This window comes from Gossypium hirsutum, chromosome D08 (genome assembly GCF_007990345.1).
Source record: "Gossypium hirsutum isolate 1008001.06 chromosome D08, Gossypium_hirsutum_v2.1, whole genome shotgun sequence".
Taxonomy (NCBI): domain Eukaryota; kingdom Viridiplantae; phylum Streptophyta; class Magnoliopsida; order Malvales; family Malvaceae; genus Gossypium; species Gossypium hirsutum.
This window is the reverse complement of record NC_053444.1, coordinates 407,914-432,045: the sequence shown is the minus strand read 5'-3', so window position 1 is coordinate 432,045 and position 24,132 is coordinate 407,914. Positions and strand designations below refer to the sequence as shown.

The following is a 24,132-nucleotide window of genomic DNA, read 5'->3' as shown; positions in this document are numbered from 1 at the left end:
TATGTGCTAAATGCCAGCTCAAATTGGGCATGGAGCGTAATTAAAGTTGCTAATTATAAAATTATAAAATTAGGACAATGGTAAAATTGCTTTTTGCCTTCCCCAAGTTTATGATTCAATTTAGACTCCCCTAAAAACATTTTTCTACTTTCACCCCTGAGATAGCCCTTCTGAATTTTAATTGACACTTTTTGCCTTTTTAATACGTCATCTTCAAGTTATTCATACTATAAGTGCATACACGTTTGCAATTTGATTCATGCGCTTTATAAATGCTCCACTTCATATTCGAATATGCCTAAACTAACGACAGAAGCTGATCGAAGAACTAAGTTGATATACATACTTTGAGGACTGTTTTGAAATGTGGGGATCAATTTATAACTTGGCCCATAGTTTGGGGATATTTGGTGCGATTAATCCTTCATATAATTACACCAAATGGGGTCCAGAATCAAGATCAAAGCAATATGAAGAGATATTTTGAAAATCTACGAACATGAGGTAATCATTCTTCTTCCTCTTAATGGTTTCTAATTCTTTCAGAAAAAAAAATGGGACTGTTTTGGAATCAATAAAAAAGCTGAAGTTTATATTAAAAAAATGAAATTACTTGAAAAAAAATTTAATCCAGGCTGTCTGATTTTGTCTTGGAGAGAATCAAGGAAATGTTGTGAACGTGAGGGTTTAAAATATTGCAGCAAGTTCCATATGCTTGGTCGAAATTCAAACAGGATTGGGCAGATTTCGTTTCATGTCTTGAAAATAACATGTTGCTAAGTCAAGATCTTAACAATTCAAGGCTTATGTTGTTAAAGTCTTTTTTTTCTAATAAGAAAATGTAGAATCCAACACAAAATTCAGAGATCCCATTAGTTGTTAGGTTGTATAGAATAATAATAAAAAAGTATTAATACACTATTTTTGGTCCTTAAATTTGATAACTTTCTCATATTAGTAAAGTAGAAAAAATCTCACATTAATACTTAGATTTCTTTTTGTCGAATTTTTCAATTTAGTCACTGAATTTGGATTCTGTTAAGGTGGGATGATCTGACAGGTTAATGTTGTGTCGCATTATTACCTGAATATTTTAAATATATAGAATTTTTTATTTTTCAATTTTTTATTTTTAATCTAAAAGTACCACGTCATCACACTTTAATAAAATCCAAGTTTAAAGACCAAAGTGGGAAAAGTCGCCAAGTTCTAGAACTGATGTGGAAAAAATAAAAGTTTAGGGATTAAATTAAAAAATTAAGTAAATTCAAGGATTAAATGTTATTTAACCCTAAAAAGGAAGCATAGGATTTTTTTTTTGTCCAAAGGAAATTGAGTCGGCTGAGGCTAATTACATGTGAAACTGGGTATGTAACATTTCAAGTTCTAATTGTGGTTTTAATCCTTTAACTATGTCGAAATTTGGGATTTCATCCTTTTACTTTAATTTGACATAATTTGATTTTTCTACTTTTATAATATTATTAATAGGTCCAAACTGATGACTTTATTAATTGTTGCCATTGAAGCAATGACATAATTTTTTTAAACAAACTTTTATTAGTATGTCCAAAACGATAATACTATTACTTGGTTGTAGATAAATATATGATGTATAAGGTCAACACCAAGAGGTATAAGCAAGAAAGGCCTTAACCTCCATTCTTCAAATTTGTTGAGGGTGGATCAACTCCTCCGAAAGAAGTTTTCGAAGTGTTGTTCTTGGGGATGCCAATCTAATCCCTCAACAATAGAAGGTATTGTCCCTCGAGGGAAGTTTTTGCCCCCTCCCCCCGCGGAGAGCCATGTATGGTTCACAAAGGGGGTGCCTCAACCGTACGTGGACGTATGGCCACCCACCAAGAGGCGGCATGACATCTCGCCCTTGGTGGGATTTGAACCCCTAACTATAGTATATAAGTCACCTATTGGGGTATATGGTATCACTTGAGCTAACTAGCCAAAGTGGTACTACATGCGGTATACCCCAACAAGGGACTTACATGGCATAGGTCAGGGATTCAAATCCCAACAAGGGCAAGATGCTCATGTCGCCTCTTGGTGGTGATCGTACGTCCATGTATGGTTGAGGCACCCTTTCTATGACCCGTACACAACTTTCTGTTGAAGGAGGCAAAACCCTCCCCTTGGCAACATTATCTTTCGTTGTTAAAGGACCAGATCAGCTGCCCCAAAGACGACACTTCGAAGACTTCTTCTGGAGACTTTAATATTGGTAAAATTCCTATTTAAGCCCCCAAATATTGATAAATTTGTTATCTGAGTCCTCCAAAAAATTATGATTCAATCTTAGTCTTCATAACACAAAATTCCCATCTTCTTCCTAGATGACATGGAAATTAATCCATCTACCAAGTTCAACTAATAATAAATTTATATGTCAACCAAATAATTTTTTTTTTTTGTGAATTACAAAAGCATTCCCCCAGCATCTCTTTAACGGCAAAAACTACCTATATTATTAATTAGGACCTTCAAAGGAGAACCAAAATCAGAATTAAAAACCATTATTTAAACCAGTTGGTTCATAAGTGTTTCTTCATACATTCTCATACTATGGTATTATTATAGAAAAAAGGAAAGTAAAAGCAAGGTGAGGAAATTTCGTCCAACACCTTCCTTTATATGAGAGGGGCAGTACATACACCATTTTTAAGATTGTCATTTTCATCATTTGGATTGCTTTAATTTTTCACAAAAAATCTTGCCATACAAAACCCTTTGATTCTTTGTAAAGGAAGCTCTGACCTGAAAATACCAAGAAATTTCTGACCCCTTTTTAGTATACTATCATCCACAAAATTAAGTTTATGTAACTTTAAAAATGTCAATAAACATAATTATTAATTAAAATAATGTAGTTTTTTTTTAATATTACGTGAAAATAGTAAACTAACATAATAGAATTTAATTTAATAAATTCAAATATAAAGGTTAAACCCGTAAAAAAATTAATAACAAAGATTGGTGTAAATAGCTCTAAGCTTCTAAAATAACATAAATGGTGAAATTCTATCTTATTTCACTAATATAATCAAATATAAATATATTCTACTACAGAGAGAAATCAATTACAGCAAGTTTCCTCAAATTTTTTAAAATATTTTAATTAAATCATTAAAGTATCAACATCATATTAATCGGATATTTCTGTTAACATCATTTTCTTAAGTGTCAAATGCGAACTCGCATTGATTAAATTATAAATACATGTGTACCTATTGCATATATAGTTTAAATCTGACGTGTCTTCTAATAAGCACACGCATATTTATAACTTGATCCACGTATTTTAAGTAATATTATATACTAATGCCTTGAAGATTCAATTAAACCATTTTAAAGTTTAGAAATTAACCCTTATATATCCATATATGCATAATTTAACTTTATAAACGTAAATGTGTATAAATATGTACCTGCAACTTTCATTTTTCTCTAAGGGTGAAAACTAAATACTATAGTACGTAAATTAAAGGGCTCAAAGCTCATGCAAGAATGGAAACAAAAGGGTTGGAAAATTCCAGGAAACTGCAAAACCCTAAAGAAATAAAAATTAATGTCCCTATATAAATCCCATGCATATATAAAAAATCAAAAAACATTCCCCACTTTGCTCTTACTATTAACAAATTATTTCTCTTCGAACAAAAGTAAAATAAAACCTATAATTGCACTTTAATCCTTCTTCTTCTTCTTCTTCTTCTTCTTTTTGTATCAATGGAGTTCTCTGAAGGGTCCAACAAAAGTTTGATGGGCAAAGAAACATGTTGTAATAATAACAATGGTGTTACAATTAGGACAGCACAAAACATGTCGAGTTCGTTTATGCGTAAGAAATCGGACCCGATACTGGTGTCAACGATCCGATTTCGGATTCTTAGGGAGTTGTTAGCAAATTTGCAAGAAGTGATTTTAGGTACTAAGCTTGCTGTTCTTTTTCCTGCAATCCCTTTAGCCATTGCTGCTGATTTCTATAAGTTTGGAAGAGTAAGTTTCTTTTTCAAATTTAATTTAATTTATCTTTAATTTTATCATTTTTAATTTAATTTTTCTGGGTTTTTGTTAATCTTAATGTAGCCATGGGTATTTGCTTTAAGTTTGCTTGGACTTACACCACTTGCTGAGCGTGTTAGCTTCCTAACTGAGTAAGTTTGATAGGATATTAATTTATAAATTGATCCTCGAACAATATGTTTTTTAACGATTTCGTACATCCCTACACTTTTTATTTGGTTAGCAAATTTAATGGTCAGATGAATGGAGTTTGAGATTTAGTCCAATCGTTAACACAATTAGTGTATTTTCTATCAAAATTTGCTATTAATACAACCATAAAATCATACCAACTTCGTTAAGTGAATAAATTTTGGCAAAAACTAAACCCAAAATTGTCTTGGGATTTGACCCTAGTATTGATCAACAAAGCCATTTCAATATTTTATGTAACGAGGTTAATAACTTAATAAACTTAGAGTGTCTAATTATTAAAAAAAATTTAGGTACCGAATTGTTAAAAGTTACAAAGTTTAGGGGTTAATTTTCATATTATCCATTTTATTTTCATGCACATATATTCTAGTATAATTTATATGCAAGATTTCTGACAAGATTTCTTTCTATAAAATCCAGGCAAATTGCGTACTTTACAGGTCCAACAGGTATTATTATATATATATTACATTTCAAACATTTAGATAGGAAATTTTGATTTTTTTGGGTTAATATACTATTTAGTACCTAATTTAATTTTAATGTTCAATTTAGTACTTGAATTTTTTTGTCCCATTAGCACTCGTGTGGAATATTCATTGGACCACATTATGCCGTTTTGGCTTGGGTACCAAATTGAACATTAAAGCCAAATTCAAGTATTAAATGGTATATTAACCCAGTTTTTAAAGGATCAAGAAAATAAAAAATAATAATGGGATTGGAATATTTGCAGTTGGAGGACTCCTAAATGCAACATGTGGGAATGCAACAGAGCTTATAATAGCACTATTTGCACTTTACAGAAACAAAATACATGTTCTCAAGTACTCTCTAATGGGCTCCATTCTCTCAAATCTCCTCCTTGTTCTTGGCACTTCTCTCCTTTGTGGAGGCCTCGCCAACCTCAAAAGAGAGCAAAGATATGATAGGGTAAAGACTTTCTTTATCATACTATAAGTAATTTTGGAAAATTAATAGGGTAAACTACACTGGATGTCATCCAGTTATTAGTAAGTTTTTTTTTCGGTCACCCAATTATGAAGTTATAAAATAATCACTCAACTATTCGATTTTTTTCTTATTTGGTCACTATCTATTAAATAACTAACATAAAATTGGCACAATTACAACTTTAACCCTCAATATTTATTAATTGTGTCAATTTAGTTTGGGTTCTAAAATAATTTAACCCTCAACATTTACACATTGTGTAATTTGATCTTTTTTGCAATTTTTCTTTTCTTTGTGATGCTGAGTGAATTTTAAAAAGAATGAGAAAAATGAAAATTATTATCTTGGATTTCCTGATGTTTTCATTTCTGGTATATTTTCAATCAAATTTAGCTGATAAATTTATTTATTTTTTTACCTTTTTAAGTGAAAGTGTCTTAAAAAAAACTGCAAAAAGGACTCAATTACACAATATGTAAATGTTATATAAATGTTGAGGGTTAAAGTTACTATTATGCCAATTTTAAAAACTATCACATCATCTTTCCGTTAGCCATTTAGCAGCAGATGACCCAAAAAAGTTATCGAATAGTTGAGTGATCAAAAAAGAAACTTACCAATAATTTGATGACTACCAGTGTAATTTATCCAAAAGTTATTTATTGATAATAATGCATTGGGGCTGTATGTTTGTGTATATATTATATATGATATGTGCAGAAGCAAGCTGATGTGAACTCTGGGCTGTTGTTGTTGGGATTGCTTTGCCATATGTTGCCATTGATGTTTAAATATGCAGTAAAACCTGAAACTGGGGTTTCCATTGCTGAATATACATTGGAGCTGTCAAGAGCAAGCAGTGTGGTGATGCTTGTTGCTTATATTGGATATATTGTCTTCCAGCTTAAGACTCATAGGCAGATTTTTGACTCTCAAGAGGTTACTATTTTTCGGTTCAAATATGCTCCAAGCCTTTATACTATTTATATATTTGAAAATTTAATCCTTTACTTCTATTTTAAGGAATTTAATTTTCCTATTTTGTTTCAAAATTTAACACCATCGAATTCAGTATAAGAATTTAAATAGAAGAATCTTACCATTGTTAATAGTTGAAGCTGAATTCTGGATTATGGAAGAACTTGTCGTATTTCATACCAAATCAAGCATAAGCAACCATGCATGATATTGATCTATGGACTCCTCTAAACCCGAGTTCGCAGCTGAAAGTGATGCTAATTGATAATGATGGTGTAGGAAGTTGAAGATGAAGATGAAGAAAAGGCAGTGATAGGGTTTTGGAGTGGATTTAGCTGGTTGGTTGGTATGACACTCATCATTGCTTTGCTATCTGAGTATGTGGTGGGCACAATTGAGGTACATCCATCCATCCATCCATCCATATTCTATAACATATATACATACATATATGGTTCACATTGATGTATTTACATATGTATGTGTGTTTGATGGTTCAGGCTGCATCAGAAACATGGGGCATTTCCATTAGCTTCATCAGCATAATTTTGATACCCATTGTAGGGAATGCAGCTGAACATGCTGGAGCTATCATTTTCGCCTTTAAAAACAAGCTGGTAATCAATCATATACATCTATCATTATACCTATACCTGGCGAGTTTTGATTGTTGGAAACCTAAATTTCAGGACATATCTTTGGGTGTTGCTTTGGGTTCTGCAACTCAAATCTCCATGTTTGCTGTAAGAATTTAAACATGTAGTGTCATGTTCAACAACTTAATGTCTTAATCTCTCGATCAATTCTAACATTATATGTATATACCACAGGTTCCATTATGTGTTGTGGTTGGGTGGATTATGAGAATCAAAATGGACCTTGATTTCAATCTTCTCGAAACTGGTTGTCTTGCTTTAACAATACTTGTTGTTGCCTTTACTCTACAGGTTTTATTAATCAACTTTTAATTAATTTTCTTTCTAAATTTTAGTGTTTATATTTTATTGTTGTAATAAATATAATTTTCTTTTATAGGATGGAACTTCACATTACATGAAAGGAGTGGTACTTTGCCTTTGTTATGCAGCCATTTCTGCATGTTTTTTTGTTCATAAAATTCCAGCACCACTGGGTAAGTAAAAAATAAAATGGGATGGTATGCATATACGATACACTTAATCACTCTATTAAAAATTCGAATTACTCTTTTAAATTTCATGTTGGTATTAAAGCGTATATAATTTCTATTGCATCAACAAAAAATTAATATAAGAGCTTGAAATTTAGTGTTTGATTTCACTCCGTTACTTTTTTGTCCATTAACATCCAATGCATGTTTAATTACAATTTACAAATTGATTTTCACTGGTCTCACGTGTTTGAATGGTGATGACCAGTATATTAGATATTAATAGATGAAAAAAATAATGCCGTAAATCTTAACGCATAGATTAAGGTTTATTTAGAGTATTTAAATATATTAGCCAAATTAAAACTAATTCCAATGGCATCCCTTTATTTATTTATTGTTTGGTGAATACTAATTAATGGCACAATTTGCCTGTTATAGATCAAACTAATGTCCAATCGGGACTCAACCCATCGTTGTCAGCCTAGCCGGCCGCCGCCCTTTACACCGGAAATACCCCCCAAGGATGACGTCATTCCAAGCATCGATTTTCTTGGACCGTATGAAAAATATTTACATTTTGGAAATTTGAGCACTGAGAAGATAAGGAGTAGTGTTTGAGGCCATTTTTCAAGTTGAGAGAGAGAGGGAGAAAACCCATTTCTCATTTGAAAATGTTGTTCGTAAACAAGCTCTGTTTATGGGATTCCTTAATAAGGTTTTTGTCATCATTTCATTATATGCTTACCAAAGCAAACATAATTATACCACTTACTTTTTTTTATTTGAGATGTTTGTAAAATTTGCCAAGAATTCTTCTGGAATTTGGATATCTTTTTTAAATGATATAAACTTATTGTAAATTAATACTATATAAACTTATTTTAGTAGGTGCATCTAAAGGATGTGAGATATGTGAAATTCTTTGAAATACGTACATGAAAATTTCTAACAGTTAAAAGATAGAATGATGAGAACTAAGAATTTGTACTGACAACTTGGAACCTATTAAATCAGTTATTGAATACATTGCTTTTATGTGGAAATCAGTCCTTCTTTAGTGTTGAAACCGGTTGAATTGGTTAAAAAGTAAACTATCGTTTCTCAATGCAAATCCTACATGACATGATTAACGGTAGATTGGTGTTTCTTTTTCATCCTTTTTATTTCAATCATTGATTTAAAAGAATCCCACTATAATGAGATCTTTAGATAGTCACGTTTTATTTCAGATGAGGAAAAATGAATCTAGAATCGAAAGAATAAACCAAAAAGACCTAGACCCAAACTTATTTTAAACCCGACTTGATTAAAAAGATTAGAAAAAAAAATCAAGCTTAAAATGATTTGAAATCAAAATGGTCCAAGATAAAAATAGACAAAACTTAAATGTTTATGAATTTTCACACTAAACTAATTAAGGATGATAAAAATTCGAATTACTCAATGTTTTCCAAACTAATTACCACTTTACGTGACATGATCAAAATAAATAAAAACATAAAGCTGTTATAGTAATTGCTTACTTCACTGTAACTTGTCTAATTATTTAAAATTGTCGCATTATACTTATTTATTAAAAAGATAAAAAATGTGAAAATATGTTCATGTTATTAAAAAATAATAAAACAAAAATCTAAATACACGTAAATATGTTTTTTTTTCTGATTTACAAGTTGAAGGGATTATGGATAAAAATAAGTATTATTAAAAAATTAAAGATAAATGGTTATGGTGTGAATTTGAAGGGGTTGCCATTACCATGACTTGCAGCTAGCTTTGAAAATACAACGAAACCTCGTCAAGTTGGTGAAAATTTCGTATTGGGACCCAAAATTGTCAGCAAATTTAATCTCTTGTGGAGAAAATCTCATAGCCGTAAATATAGTTAAAGAGGACTTGTATCAATTTGTATCACTTGGGGTTTCCAAAGAAGACTGAATCCAAAAGAGATTGATTTAACCCTCTCAAATTTGATTCTTTGATTGGGTTTGAAAACAAACGAGATTGAGGATGAGTGGACGAAAGGAGTGAGTGGTCAGCCTGCAACCTGCTTTGGTGCGTGCATGGTGTGCCAATATTCCCATCCACATTCATGCACGTCTTTCTCCAACTCAACTACGCTAATCAACTCCTTTTCCATGGGCCAAATTGGTTGACACCATCCAAACCATTTTTGTATTATTTTTCATCTACGTTTTATACTTTATAAAATTTAATCTTTTCGGGAATCATAAAGATTTTTCTCAATAATGTCTCTTAAAATAGAGACGAAATCAGAAAATTGCTTTAAAAAAGATAGAGATAAATCATAAATTTTTGGAAGGTCAAAGTGTAAATTTATCATTATATATTAACTTGTAATTTTTAAAATTTTGAAGGGTTTACAAGGTAATTTTACAATTTTTTGGGTCCTGACTCCATGAAAATGTAATGTGATTTACTATTGCATCCAACACTTGTTGATAATTGATTTGAAACTTTACTTATACAACAATTACAGCTATATACTAATAAATTCAACAGATGAATTGTTGAAATATCAATTATATAAAAAAAATTATGAAAGTGTGTAAAACATGTGGACTAAATTATAAATTTATTGTACTTTTACACGACATGCATCCCCTTTAATTTAAACTTTAGGATAACTTCACATTTATTTATTTTTTCAATTTAACCAATTTGAAGTTTATACACCTAACTTAGAATCTAGACAATACTTTGGAAATGTTGTTTCAATGTTTATGAGAAGACTTGTCAATTGGGTGAATTGTATTTGATTTTGGATTAAATGATCGATTCAAACTTTTAAAATTTTTAGGTTATTTTGAATTGAGATATATTTCAATTCAAATCATTTTAATTTTAATTATTCAAATTTATTAATCATATTTATCGAGTCGAGTCATATCGACTTCAAATCTTTTTAAGTAAACATTTATTTTTGGGTTATCAAAATTTTATAAAATGTCAAATAATCAATATCAACCGTTGAAATTACTAGCCTTCCATATTTTTGATGATGTAAACGTTTTTGGTTACCTCAACATTTTTGGTTTTTGGACCTTCCATTTCTCATCTCTTTTTTTGGCTTTGCTTTCCACAATTAGATTTTTTTTTCTTTTTTTTTTGTGCATTTTATATTGAAAAATTAATTATCTTTTTTAATAAATGAATGAATAATTTTATTAATTTTGACATTTTTAATACATAAATAATAATATAATTCATACGGTATAATTTTTTAATTTAAAAATACCAAAAAAAAAGAGAGATTACCCGTGTTAACAGTTGAAAGTTTTGAAATTTAAAAAATAGATAGACTAAATTCCTAAAAACAAAAATATAATGACTAAATTACAAATTTGTGAAGAGTATAATGACTTATAAACATATTTTAATCAACAAATTTTACTACAATTCCTAAATTAATTTTCTACCTTCACCCTTGAATACATTGGACAAAAAAACGAAAATACTACATTAAAAAAATTCAAACACAAATACTAAATGATATATTAAACTTTAAAAAAAATTAAGCACATGTTAATTTATTATTATTTAAGAAAAACGATGCATTTAGCTTCTTCTTTTTCTTTTTTTATCTCATATTACAGTATCTTATCTCATATAAATTAAACTTTCTTTTAAAATTGAGATTTATTTTCTGTTAGAATTTTCCATATTTGGTATTCACTATTGTTGCCATGCTTAAGATAAGTCCATTTTACATTTTCTTTTCCAAAGCCTACTTTTGGATTTAACATTTAATTTCAAACTCTATGATTAATCTTTGAATTTAGAGGAACACCTAATCACTAACTAGTAAAAATGTAAATAAAATTAATACAATTTATAATAAATTAAACTACTAATTTTTTTTATTTTTAATTGTGAATGATTAGTTTTCTATTCCATTGACAATTCGTATATTTGAAGATATTTGTATTAGAAGTCCTCTATAATTTTATTTTTATACGTTAGATTAAAGAGTGAATTGATTATTTTTATTTAAAGTTATATTCATTTTTACTATTAAATTGACATGGTGATAACATAACCAAATTAAATTGTAATTTTTATGATAGTAAAAATATAATTTCACCATTTTAATAATCTATATCTTTATAATTTTTAAAGAATTAAATTAAATTTTATTATTTTTAGGGGGCAAAGTGTAATTTTACCTTTACTAATTTAAAATTTTAAAAATTTTAAAGGACCTAAATAAAAAATTATCTATTTTAGGGGGGGCGGAGCCCTTCCAGTCCTCCCAGTTACGTCCCTGTATGTCACGCGTACTTCTTGTTGACATACGAAAATTAGTTTTTAATAATAAAAATTAATAAAATTTTAATGGAAAAATAAATTTACTTTTCAAGTAATTTAGCCGTTTATTAAGTACGAAAAAAAACATAATTCACTTTTATTACCAGTGATTTAAGATGCAAACCAAAATCAGGTTTAAATGTAATTTTAACCAAAACAAAGGGTATAGATAAGGACACGTGGCGACAAAACAAGTCGGTGGAAAGTAAATTTCGCGAGAGGCGGCGGTATAGAAACGTGGCATACTTAAATGTTTACCACGTCACCTCCATCTTTGTCCATGAAACAAGCCGTGTTGAAATTAAAAACATATGTAAAAGAAATGGAAAAATCTAATTTTCTTCACATGCGAAATACATACAAACAAATAAAAATAATATCAACTAATATAAAAATAATATATAAAATTTTATCTCAATTATTTAATATAAACTAATGTGAAGCATATTTAAAATATATATATTAATCATATAAATAAATTAGACATAAAACCTTAACTAATGGTAGAAAATTCGATTTTCGGAGCAGTTTTAAAATTTGTGGCCAGCATCTACTCCTTAATGGGCTTACAGAATGTGAAAGATTAGTTACTGGACAGGGATGAAGTTAGAAAAAAAATTTAAGGGGCCGAAATAAAATTTAATTTTTAATACTCTATATCTTTATAAAATTTAAAGGATTAAATTATTTTTTTTATAATTTTAGGGGAGCCAAAATATAATTTTACCTTTATTAATTTAAAATTTTAAAACAACAATTTTCCATTTTAAGGTGGGTCGGGATTCGCCTCTGTTACTAGACTCACTTCGGTAAACACATTAAAAAATAAAAAAATAGACAAAAAACATATTAAGAAAAAATAATATCATTAAAATTTATGAATATATATACTATTTATAATTTGATACAATGTTAAAATATTAATATCCTATTATTATTTTTAAATATGTAATATATTAAATAAATATAATTATAATAATTTACTATTCAATATTCAATTTTGTACTTCAGTTTTTTATCCTGATTCAGTACTTGAAATTTTTAGTCTCAATTTCATATTTAAGTTTAGTTTTAATATTCAATTTGGCACTTGAATTTTTTCTCAATTAATTGTCTGAATTTGGCTTCAATATTTAATTTAATAGCTAAGTGTTTTTTATTGCAATTAAGTACCTATATTTTGTTACAAGATCACACGTGTCAAATAGTCATAAGGGATATGATACCATTTGGTCTAGGTACTAAATTGAATATCAAAGTAAAATTCAGGTAACCAATTAGGACAAAAGAAACATAAGTATCAAATTGAACAGCAAAATTAAACTCAAAGTATCAAATCTTATATTAATCCTTTTTCGTTAAACAAAATCTTAGACTTATCACAGTAAAACAAAATCTCTCTCTATATATATTTTATTTTTTTGAAGTACACAGAGCAAAAAAAGGAAACAGCTTTGTTCTATAAATACAGATCTTCTCCTCCTTTCTGATAACTGAATATATAAAGCTTCGCCAGAGCTTCTTTTTCTCGGGCGCCAAGCAAAAACTAAGAAAATTCCTTTTTTCTTTCTTAACAAATTTCTTGAAAACTATTGTTTAATTAATGTTTCGTTAAGAAATCTCGAATTTCTATCAGTTTTCCAGTTTCAAGATCCGATTTTTCTCCATTTTCGAATAAATTAAGGAAAAAATTCAGGGTTTGAATTTTGAAAGAAAAAAAAGTTTTTTTTTTCAATCTTAAGGCTCTGTTTGGTGGCTCATAGCCGAATTTTGTAACAAATGGTAGTAAATGTAGCAGCAAATTTGCATTTACAGTTATCAGAGCCAAACCTTACCCACTCGTCGGCGGTAATCCCTTCACCTTCATTTGCAAAACGGTGCCGTACCGACGCCGTCCTTGTTTCAAAGACCGTTAACCGGTCTACTCTTTTCGGTTCACGTTCCGCCATTATCAACCGGTCTAAATCCTCTGAAATTTTCAAACCGAAACATAAAGCTTCTTCACCAATTGCTTGTATACACTCCTTATCAGACGATGAATTTTCAAAGAGAATTAAAGATTCAGCCCTCAGATTCCACTTACACGACGGCGATGAAAGATCCGACGACGAAGAAGATAGCTTCGATAATGAATTACAGTGGGGGGAATCGGCTTGTTGTTCAATGAAAAAGGCGTTTTCATCGACGGTATTTATAATCCGTGAGCTCCATAGTTACACTTTACAAATGCGTGAATCATTGTTATACGAAGATTTACATGGAATTTTCATTAGAGTTCAAAACGAGATCCATGCTTCGTTCCTCTGGTTGTTTCAACAAGTGTTTTCTCATACACCCACTTTAATGATTTACGTGATGATATTGTTAGCGAATTTCTCTGTTCGTTCTATGGGAAACAACGCCGCTTTGGCGGCTGAAACGGCGGTGAATCCGACGATGGGGTCTTATTCTTATGTTCCTTCCGGTGAAGTTCGAGGCAAGGAGCAAACGAAGTTTGATTCTTTGCAGCTACAGAATGGGAAAACTGGTGGTGGTAGAGGCGATGGGGGAAAAGCGAGACCGGTTGCTTGTGGTGGTGATGAATGGTTTGATGAAACAGAGTGGGAACCGAGTGAAGAAGAGTTGAGTCATCGGAACTCGATCGTTGATGGAACGCATTGTAGGACAGAGCTTGTTTACAAAAAGGGATTATCACAAGAACCTAATAATCCTCTCCTCCTTGCTAATTATGCTCAGTTTCTCTACCTTGTTGTTCATGATTATGACAGGTATCTTTCTCATTCAATTTTTTTTTTAAATTTTATTTTGTTGTTTTAGTTGTCGAGGGATCTCCACTCCCAACCATAGAGGTATTGTTTTTGAGTTTTTTAGACTAAATATTTTATTTGTTTAATTCTCAGAGCAGAAGAGTTGTTCAAGAAAGCAATACAAGTGGAACCGGTAGACGCTGAAGTACACAATAAATATGCGATTTTTTTATGGAAAGCGAAGAAGGATTTGTGGGCAGCGGAGGAAAATTTCTTGGAAGCCATTGAAGTTGATCCTAATAACTCATATTATCCGGCGAGCTACGCTGATTTTCTATGGAGCACCGGTGGGGAAGATACTTGTTTCCCTCTTGGTTCATCGGATAGTATTGCTTAAGAAGCAATGGCCAACACCCTGTCTTTTCTTTCTTTTTCTGGAATTTTGTTTGGACAAATGAAAACCTTTCTTTCCCAATGACTTCAGGTTTGATTTTATTGTACCAATCCATGTGAGAAAATGTAATTAGTAATAATATATTTTGTTAATACCATTAGATTGAATTTACAAATAATTGTTATAATACTAACTATTATCAACCCACTGATCTGTTAGTCTATCGGATCTTGACCCGCATTTTGTATGAGTTCGCACATGGGAGAGCTTTAGATGAGGACACGTAAGTGTAAACCCTGTGTATGCGAACCCACTTTAAGTGTACACGTATTAACCTTAAAATAGTATACATGTTATCATGCATAAAAACTTACCTAATATGTCACATCTATAAATAATAATAGTATACTATAAATACACAAAATTAACTTATCTACCCATGTTTCCCACTTATTAATCTATTACTCAATTTGGTTGGTATATGTAGTTGAGGGATTGAATTTTTATTAGCTAGAATTGGGTGTATCCATGTTATGAAAATTGTATACAAGTAGCTGGTGTGGTCAATTTCACTTTAACATACTCTATTATTATTATTTTTACACCAGGGCTTTAATGAGTTCAATAATATGATGGTAGGTGCAATGTGTAGCCTTGTGGATGCTAGTTTTGTTGGTTGAAGTGATGGCAATGGGAGAGTGCTTTATTTATTGTTTTTCTTTTTCAAATTAATTTTCAAATATTGTAAGAAAAAAAAAGCACAAAGTATTAAAGTTGGCCAAATTTAGGAATATTTATTTTTGAAGAAATTAAGGTTTTGGGTCGGTTTCTGCGATATGAAGGGAAATAGATTGATTAGGGCTGAAAACGTGTCCTTCGAGGCATGCATTATGACTTATATAACATGTCAACTCTTTTAGTTAAATGTTAAATATTAGTGATTTTATACTTGAGTTTCAAGTTTGATTCATTTCTTAGTCATATTTATATTTTTCTATTTTTTTCTCCAAAATCAACCTATTTCTCTATATATCACAAAATTCAACCCAAAATCCTAATTTTTTAAGTCATACTAAGTCAAAGGAAATTTAGTTCTCATACTTTATTTTAAAGAATAAGTCTAATTATTTACACTACTAAAATCCTTTTGTTAAATTTAAAATTATTGCGTCATTTTTTATTACATAATTATCGTATGAGTTTTTTTTTGTTCTAAAATGTCACACCAATGAATTTAAATTTTAATAATATTAATAATATGACCTCGTTTAGAATCTAATGTTCTTGGATCGAGCCTACACATGATATTAATACACTTTTTGCTTGCCCAAGCTCGACCTGATCTGAAATATGAGTCTAAATTTTTATCTAAACTTGCTCATACTTATAACTAACCAAAGATCATATTAGACCCGCTCATAATATTTAAAAAATAAAAATAAAAATATGTTTATACTATTTTAAATTTAATATTTAATTATTTAATTCTACTATTTATTAAAATTTTATATATAATTATCTTAACATTTTTTTAAATGTTTATATTATAACATATAACATTATAAACTAAAAAAATTGAATTCAGCCAAGTTAAACTCTTGAATGTTTAAACATAAACTCAACTTATATTTTAAATGAGCCTAAAATTTTCACCTAAGCCCATTTTTTAGATCTAATATTTTTACCAAAACTTATGACTTTTGGGGGAGAGTGCAAGAACTTGGAGATCCAAGTAATGAATAACAAAAGGAAATAATCAAATAAAGGGAGAATGAAATAGGGCAATGCTTGGATTGGAAGAGTGTTATTAGATCATTAATGAACTAAATTGATACAACTTTGTAAAAATCTGCAAAGATACAGAGCTAATTAACCTCAATAAATCACCAAAACTAGCCTACAACAATGTTTGATTTAGGCAAAGCCTTGAATTTCTTCAGCATATATGTAATGGCTTATATGCTAATTGAGGGGGGGAAAGCAGGTCATTGAGCTGCATCACCATTCTCATCTGCCTCAAAAGGAATGGTCAATAAATTAACACAAGAAAAAAAATCAACAAAGATAAATATAAGAACTCCTTATAGATTCAATGATCATCATCTCATCTATGCAGGCTAACAGATACAAAACTGATCAAGAAACACCTATGTGATGTCGTGCACCATTTTGCATTTTGCATTTTGCAATTAGTCCTTAGTCATTATAGCAAACTAAAGCTATTACGGTAAAAATATCATGGAATCCCCTCTACTCAAAAAATGAGCAACTTAGTCCCTGTATGTCAGTGACACGTGGCGTGCCACATGTACCTCATGTTAACATACAGTGATTAATTTTGAATAGTAGAAATAGATGAAATTTTTAACAGAATGATCGATTTGCTCTTTGATCTGACATACAGAAACTAATTTGTCTATTTTTAATACAATCTAGCTCCTAGTCCAGAGGCCTCCATGGTACTTTTACCAACTATTACCAAAGAAGAATAAGCATCTTCATACTCTCTTTGTCATTAACAAAGATCTTAGTACTCTCTTTGCATCTTGACTATGTTGAATTGTACATCTATCTAAAGTCATACATAGTACTTATTGCACCATACGTTATACACACCATACACCATTTTGCATTTTTTGCAATTATGCCTTACTCGTTATCACGAACTCAGCTCCTACCAAGTAGGAATATGCATCTTAATACTCTCTTTTGTATCTTTACCATGTTGAATACAGTGCCAAATTGTGTATAATTACCAACAAAGGATCTTTCTACTCTATTGGCAGCTTCACTATGTTGAATATATACACTTAACCTATTGCATAAGGACCAACAAAGCAATAAAAGTATCATGGAGACTTTTATATTAAGAGTCGGATTACATTTCATCCACTCTACTACAAAATAGGCAAGTTAATTCTTGTACGTTAGATCAAAGGGCAAACTCATACTTTTGTTAAAAAATTTATTTATTTCTATTGTTAAAAAGTGGTCTCTGTACGTCAACATGAGGTACATGTGGCATGTCACATCTAATTATTCTATCAATCATACCAAATTTTAATAGTAAAAATGGATGAATTCTTTAACAGAAAAGATCAATTTGCTCTTTGATCTATTGTATAGAGACTAATTTACTATTTCTTCATCATACTTTTACCCAACAAAGCTCATTTCTCGATAAAAGTTCCGTAGAGACCCCTTACTAGGAGTGACTACAGTTTACCACTCTACTCAAAAAATGGGCAAATTAGTCCTTATAGTAAATTGCTCCTTTTTATTATAAATTTCATCTATTGGTCCTTCTAAACGACATCTAAATTCATCTTCTTCACACATATCAGATCAGTAAATAAACATTATAAACCTACACACACAAAATGTAATGCAATAAAAAGATAGAAAATTTTAGCACCAATTTATCAGTAATATACTAACTAAAAAAGAACTTTACCTTCACCGCTTTGTTCTTCTTTTTCTTCATACTCTTCATTATCATCCTCAGTATCACCTTCATAATCTTCACCATATCTTCCATTGAGATAATCCACAGTATCCGGAGTCAACACCAAATTATCACAATTCAAAATATCAAACAAATTAAGGGTCCTCGGCGTTAACATCCTCAAAGTTCCAATATTCCGACTCGATTTATTCACAGTTTCCGGCACTTCCATCATCAAAAACATAGATTTCTGCTTTGGGTCTAATCCCCATCTCTTCAAAGCCTCAATAAACTCTTTAGTCTTCGGTTTCTCAAATTTATCCCCAAAATCTTCAACAACTATCGTGTTCTCAGCCGCACTGGATAACGCCGTCGAAATCGCCAACCTTTTCTCTTTTTTATTGATCTTAACCGACCAGTCTCTGGGTTTGGGTCCGAAGATAACACCACCACCGGGACGGAGCGGGGTGCGCGTAGACCCACGGCGAGCACGTCCGGTTTTCTTTTGAGGGTAAGGCTTTTTTCCTCCACCACGGACTTCACCACGAGTGAGTGTAGAAGCTGTGCCACGACGCTTGTTTTGTAAGTCAGTGATGATTGCTCGGTGAACGACGGCTCTAGCGGTTTCGGGAGGGGCTGATTTGAGGTCGAGATAAGTTTCGCCGATTTTTTCGCCGGTGAAGGACAAAATGGGGAGAGTGGAAAGTTGGGAAGAAATGGAAAGAGACGGATTTGAAAAAGGTTTGAAAGAGAAGGAAAGGGAAGTTGAGAGTTTAGAGGACGGAGAGGAGAGGAAAAGGGAAGAAGAGAAGAAGGAAAGTGAACTGAGTGTAGTAGCTGAAGTCGCCATTTTTGGAGGATTTTTTTTTTCTTTTTTTTTCCTTTTTGGATTTTGGGTGCTATTTGGGAAGAAGAGAAAAAGGATGAGCTAAGAAGAGTCTATTATTTCTTATCCGCTTTCCTTCGAAAAGAAAGGTAAATTTATCTTAAAAGCCCTTATATTAAAAGTTAGATTACGTTTTCCCTCCTAACTTGAAAATTGAGTAAAGTAGCCATTGTACATTAGTTCAAAAAGTAAATTAATCATTTCTATAAATTTTTTTTTTATCAATTTCTACTATTAAAGATTATTTTAGTTGATTGAATAACCAAACAATTGCACACAGTATACCTCATGTTGACATACATGGACCATTTTATAATAGTAGAAATGGATAAGATTTTTAACAGAAATATCAATTTACTCTTTGAATAAAAGGAACATAATACAATCTGACTTCTAATATAAAGCCATGAGTAAGCATAGAGATGGTATAAAAAAAATTCAACACTTAGTATCATGGCAGCCTTTGTATTACTCCCTCTACTAAAAAAATAGGTAAATTAATCCTTATTTGTTAGACCATAGAGTAAACCAGTCATTCTGTTAAAAATTTCATCCATTTTACTGTTAAAAACTGATTCATATATGTCAGCATAAAATACATGTAAAAATGGATGAAAATTTTAATAAAAAAGATTGGTTATTTTATCTAACGTTTATGAACTAATTTACTCATCCTTTTAGTAAAATGAACAAAACATAATCTGACTCCAAACATAACCACTTCTTTCTGATCTTTTCCACTCCTTTCATTGCCATGCATGAATTTTGTTTGGATTCTTTCGGGTTTTTTTATAGAATTCCATTTAGAGATGGACTTGGGTCTAATTAACCCATTATACTTCATTATTTTTGTAAGGCCCAATTTTAGCCCAGGCCCATGCAGATTAAATAAACAAAAAAAAAACAAAGCAATAAACAATGTCCAGTTTTTTTTTTACAAACCCAAAATCAATACAGCCCAATAAACTAAACCCTATTAACCTAGCCCAAACTTAAACCCATTAAGCCTAGCCCAGCAAACCAACTCAACCCAAATCCCAACTCGATTACAGAAACCTTAGCAGCAAACAACTTCCAGCGCCGCAGCCACTAAGGCCTTCGTCCCCACGTGCCGAGCCCCTGCCTGCGCGTGCGCCTTCGCACGAGCGTCACTGCTACGTGCCACGCCTCCATGCGCTGCGCCAAGCCGCGCCACGTCACCGTACGGCTTCCGTATACCTGCAAGAAGGACAAACAAACGAAAAAGGCAAAGAAAGCAAGCAAAAAGAATAGAAATCACCAGCAAATCAGAAAAATAGGAAAATAAGAAAAATGTAAAGAAAAAAGATTCGGGGGGATTTCATTTTTTTGATTTCGGCTATAAGAAGAAATAGGCAGCCTTTTGTAGGGGGTTACAAAGACAAACACACGAAAAAAACACACACACAAAGATTTTGAAATTAAAGAGCAAAAAATATTCAGAATCAAAGAGGTGATTCGCATGTATTTTCTTTTTTTCTTCATTTTTTATATTTATTTTTTTTCTCTCCTTACTGTTCTTGTTTTTGATTTACCATATGAAAAAGAATAGAAAGATGTTGAGAAATCAGAAAAACATACCTTGCAGTCGAATCCTCGTTCTCTCCGTCGCAGTCGGGGCTGGAGCGAGGATTCGGAGGTCTCGCTTTGTGCGATTTTTCAGGAAGCGGCGTAGAGAGGTTTGTTCATTTTTTTTTCTTTTGGTTTTCTTTTCGATTAGGGGAAAATATCAGATGGCTTAGGGTTTGTGTTTTAAATGGCGAAGGGAACGTCGTCGTTTGAGGCTAGGGCCATGGCTTTGAAACGGCGTCGTTTGTAGGCATAGATCCGCGTGGTGACCCGATCCAAGGGAGGGATCCGCGCGTTTTGCCTTTATGGATTATTTGTGTAGCAAGTCCTTCTAGATTTTATATGACTTTGATTCAATTTTATTTATTTATTTTAATTTATACCTTACTATTGATTCGGATTTCAATTGAGTACAGTTTAGAGCGGCGCCGTTTTGAGTATTTCAATCTGTAAGCCAAAGAGGATTTTTGTGTTAAATTGCTACAATGGTCCCTGTGATTTTCAATGGCTTTCAATATGGACGATTGCTCATTTATTTTAAATTAACCCTTAGAATTTTGTTTGGATTCAAATAGATCAACTTTCGTTAAATTAATTAGTTTATTATCATTTGTCGTTATTATATTTAATAGTTTTATATATATACGGGTATCAGTTAACCTAATCTTTGTATAATTTTTCATTATATCATATTATTTTATATACTCATTTCTTAATTTTATAAATATTCTTATATATGTTTAGGATATTACCTTTAACATAATTCATATATACCTTTTTTTTTTTGTTCACGTGTATATATATATAATTAACTTCAAGTTTTTTTATAATACTTCATATTTTTATATAGGTATATGTAGTATTTTTTAGTATATATATATAATAATATGTTATTAATTTCAAATGATATTTTTTTATGCATAGAAACCTTATTCCTTTTAAATTTGTTATTTTATTTCATTTATTTAACTTTTGTACATTATTACTATATATGTATGATTATTTATACTAGATTTTACTTTTTTTTTATAAATCAAAATGTAAGTACTAATTTTATGTTATTCACTTTTATTTTATTTCCTTTTCTTTTAAATCTTTTTCATTAGAATTTATTCAAACCTTTTATTTGTTTTTTGGTTCAATTACCAAAATTGTATCAAATATTCATCTTATTCATTGTTACTATATTTTTTCTTTTTCTTTTTCTCATTGTTTCGAAGTTTTTTATTTATTGATTATTAATTTTTAGGTTGCTTAATTATTAATATGGATGTTTGTATAACATGATTAAAGAATGTTTGTATTAGCTTATTACTTGCTTGATTGCTTCTAGTTTAAATTTAGATAGTTATTTATCTTTTACATTACATGTATTGCTATTCAATTATGTTCTATTTGTAAGAATCGCATTTCATTAAAGCATTATAATTGTTTTATTTCAAAGTTCCTAAAAAAGCGTCGTGTTCATAAGCTCCCGAGAGAATTGTGCCCTAACTTATTGGGCTTCAATCTTTCTCGATGAATTTAGATCATCAAGTGTTCATTTTGTTAAAACCATACGATTGTTAAAATAAAATTGTTAAGATTACAAAATGTTGGATCCTAACTTATTGGATACGATATTTTGTTGTCCCGATTTTAAAATAAAGGCAATATTTGAGGTTTAGGAATTTCGAGAAATTGAACCCTAACTTACTGGATTCTGGTTTCTCGATTGACTTAAACAATCAAGTAGCCTTCATTAAACACATGATTTTCTTAAGAAAGGGACAAATTTAATTTCGAAGATTGAATTGTTGCACCCTAACTCACTGAGTATGGCAATTTATTTCTGCGAAATAAGTGCGTCTTATCATTCAATTTAGTTTATTCAAGTTTTCTCATCAAAGGATCGTATTTTAAAATCTTTTCAAAGTTTCGACACTAAGACATTAAACAATCAATTCGGTACCAATTTTGGGCGTTACGAGGGTGCTAACCCTTCCTCGTACGTAATCGACTCCCGAACTTATTTTCTCAAATTTCGCAGACCAAAATCATTTTAATGGTAAACCGGTCACACCTTAATAAAAGATCGGTGGCGACTCCCATTTTATTTTCAAAGTCGATCTCCATTTTTCAATTTTTAAAAAAATGGTTTCGACAATTTTATTTTAGTTCTTAGCTTATGGGCCTCTTGCTATGTAACCCAATTTCTATCCTTAATGGATCATCTTATAAAATTTAACCAGAATAGACTTCATTATTAACCCCCACTTCAATTACCAATTTTTTATTTGTCACGTATTATCCCAAGCAAAATTAATCACTAAAAAAATGGCAGAGGAAATCCTAAATTACAGGAATCCAGCAAAAACTATCCACCAAAAATTAAAATTTCTTAAAAACAAAGAATTAAACCCAACATCCATTCACTTTTCTCTTACATTAATTTCCCCTGTTTTAACTAAACCAAAATGAAAATCAATGTTTTATCATTATGTCTCAAACGCATGTCACATAGATTTTACTTAGGAATTTAAAAAAGAAGAAGAAGAAGAAGAAGAAGAAGAAGAACACCCAAAATGAGTATTGATTCAAAGGGTATTCAACATCTTCTATGGAAGTTGTTGTTATAGATATGTAAGAAAATATCCACTTGTGTCTGGTTTTATTGTCTTTGTTTCATGCCTGTATATATGTTTTCCTGTTGGCTTTTACTATTTGATGTGTTCTTGTCCTGTTATTGTGTCTGCTTATGCTGTTATTAGATTTTATTTGAAAGCTAAGAGAAAAAACAATGAGAAGAAGTCATATGTTGATGTAAGTAGATCAAATGGTCCTTCATTAAAAACATTGAAAAGTGTTCGACGAAATGCTCGAATGGAAGTTTTAGAATGGGATAGGAAAGAAAATGAGGAAATGAACAAGTTTTCTCCTAGAAGTCCTTATGGTAGTTTGTGTAGTAATAATGCTAATTTGTTGGATGAGAATTCGAAGTTGGCTTTAGATTAGAAAACGAGGATTAGTACAGAATGTGGAGGGGATGCATCCGGTGTCGAGACTCGAAATGATCGAGTGCTTGATGGTTCTAATGGTGGTGGTGGTCGAGCAGAGGTTTAAAGTATCCAAGAAGGGGAGGAGGAGAACGATGACAGGAAAAAGGGGATTGAATGGACCAAACATGATCGGGAGAATGTTATGATTCTCGGCACTTTGGAATCAGAGAGAAACCAAAGGCTTGAAAGTTTAATAGTGAAACGTAGAGCAAGGAATTTGTTCAAAATGGCGGTCGATAAAAACTTGATGAACAAAGATGCTATTCTCCCTAGTCATTTGGCTCCTGTTATGACCGCTAAAAGCGACCTTCTCAGTGGTACGAATGACCCATACGAAGAAATATTACAGATGCCAGGTTCTGCACCTTCAATCTGGGTACCTAAAGATAATCCATTTGACTTACCTTAT

The 24,132-nt window shown here is 31.0% G+C and overlaps 3 protein-coding genes across 3 annotated transcripts; 2 read left to right on the top strand and 1 right to left on the bottom strand.

Moving 5' to 3' along the window:
- Positions 1 to 3,615: 3,615 nt before the first annotated feature.
- LOC107932431 (vacuolar cation/proton exchanger 3) lies at positions 3,616 to 8,078 on the top strand. The gene is made up of 11 exons (XM_016864414.2): positions 3,616 to 4,011; positions 4,102 to 4,169; positions 4,654 to 4,682; positions 4,970 to 5,166; positions 5,908 to 6,126; positions 6,445 to 6,564; positions 6,666 to 6,782; positions 6,855 to 6,908; positions 6,996 to 7,112; positions 7,201 to 7,297; positions 7,736 to 8,078. Exons 1-11 carry the CDS (start codon positions 3,742 to 3,744, stop codon positions 7,780 to 7,782), a joined length of 1,335 nt encoding a protein of 444 aa, XP_016719903.1. The 5' UTR covers positions 3,616 to 3,741; the 3' UTR covers positions 7,783 to 8,078.
- A 4,986-nt stretch (positions 8,079 to 13,064) lies between these two features.
- On the top strand, positions 13,065 to 14,924 carry LOC107932425 (uncharacterized). Its single transcript, XM_016864407.2, has 2 exons — positions 13,065 to 14,394; positions 14,527 to 14,924. Exons 1-2 carry the CDS (start codon positions 13,406 to 13,408, stop codon positions 14,768 to 14,770), a joined length of 1,233 nt encoding a protein of 410 aa, XP_016719896.1. The 5' UTR covers positions 13,065 to 13,405; the 3' UTR covers positions 14,771 to 14,924.
- Positions 14,925 to 16,558: 1,634 nt separating this feature from the next.
- On the bottom strand, positions 16,559 to 19,183 carry LOC107932518 (50S ribosomal protein L4, chloroplastic). Its single transcript, XM_016864547.2, has 2 exons — positions 18,222 to 19,183; positions 16,559 to 16,778 (listed from the first exon to the last, which is right to left on the bottom strand). Exons 1-2 carry the CDS (start codon positions 19,060 to 19,062, stop codon positions 16,753 to 16,755), a joined length of 867 nt encoding a protein of 288 aa, XP_016720036.1. The 5' UTR covers positions 19,063 to 19,183; the 3' UTR covers positions 16,559 to 16,752.
- Positions 19,184 to 24,132: the final 4,949 nt, after the last annotated feature.

What these genes read in the sequence shown, in the direction of transcription:
- LOC107932431 (XM_016864414.2), top strand. Translation starts at nt 3,742, where the DNA reads ATGGAGTTCTCTGAAGGGTCCAACAAAAGTTTGATGGGCAAAGAAACA. An exon ending in ATTTCTATAAGTTTGGAAGA is followed by an intron (nt 4,012 to 4,101) that starts GTAAGTTTCTTT and finishes ATCTTAATGTAG; the next exon opens with CCATGGGTATTTGCTTTAAG. An exon ending in ATGTGGTGGGCACAATTGAG is followed by an intron (nt 6,565 to 6,665) that starts GTACATCCATCC and finishes TTGATGGTTCAG; the next exon opens with GCTGCATCAGAAACATGGGG.
- LOC107932425 (XM_016864407.2), top strand. Translation starts at nt 13,406, where the DNA reads ATGGTAGTAAATGTAGCAGCAAATTTGCATTTACAGTTATCAGAGCCA. An exon ending in GTTGTTCATGATTATGACAG is followed by an intron (nt 14,395 to 14,526) that starts GTATCTTTCTCA and finishes TTTAATTCTCAG; the next exon opens with AGCAGAAGAGTTGTTCAAGA.
- LOC107932518 (XM_016864547.2), bottom strand. Translation starts at nt 19,062, where the DNA reads ATGGCGACTTCAGCTACTACACTCAGTTCACTTTCCTTCTTCTCTTCT. An exon ending in AGAAGAACAAAGCGGTGAAG is followed by an intron (nt 16,779 to 18,221) that starts GTAAAGTTCTTT and finishes CTTTTGAGGCAG; the next exon opens with ATGAGAATGGTGATGCAGCT.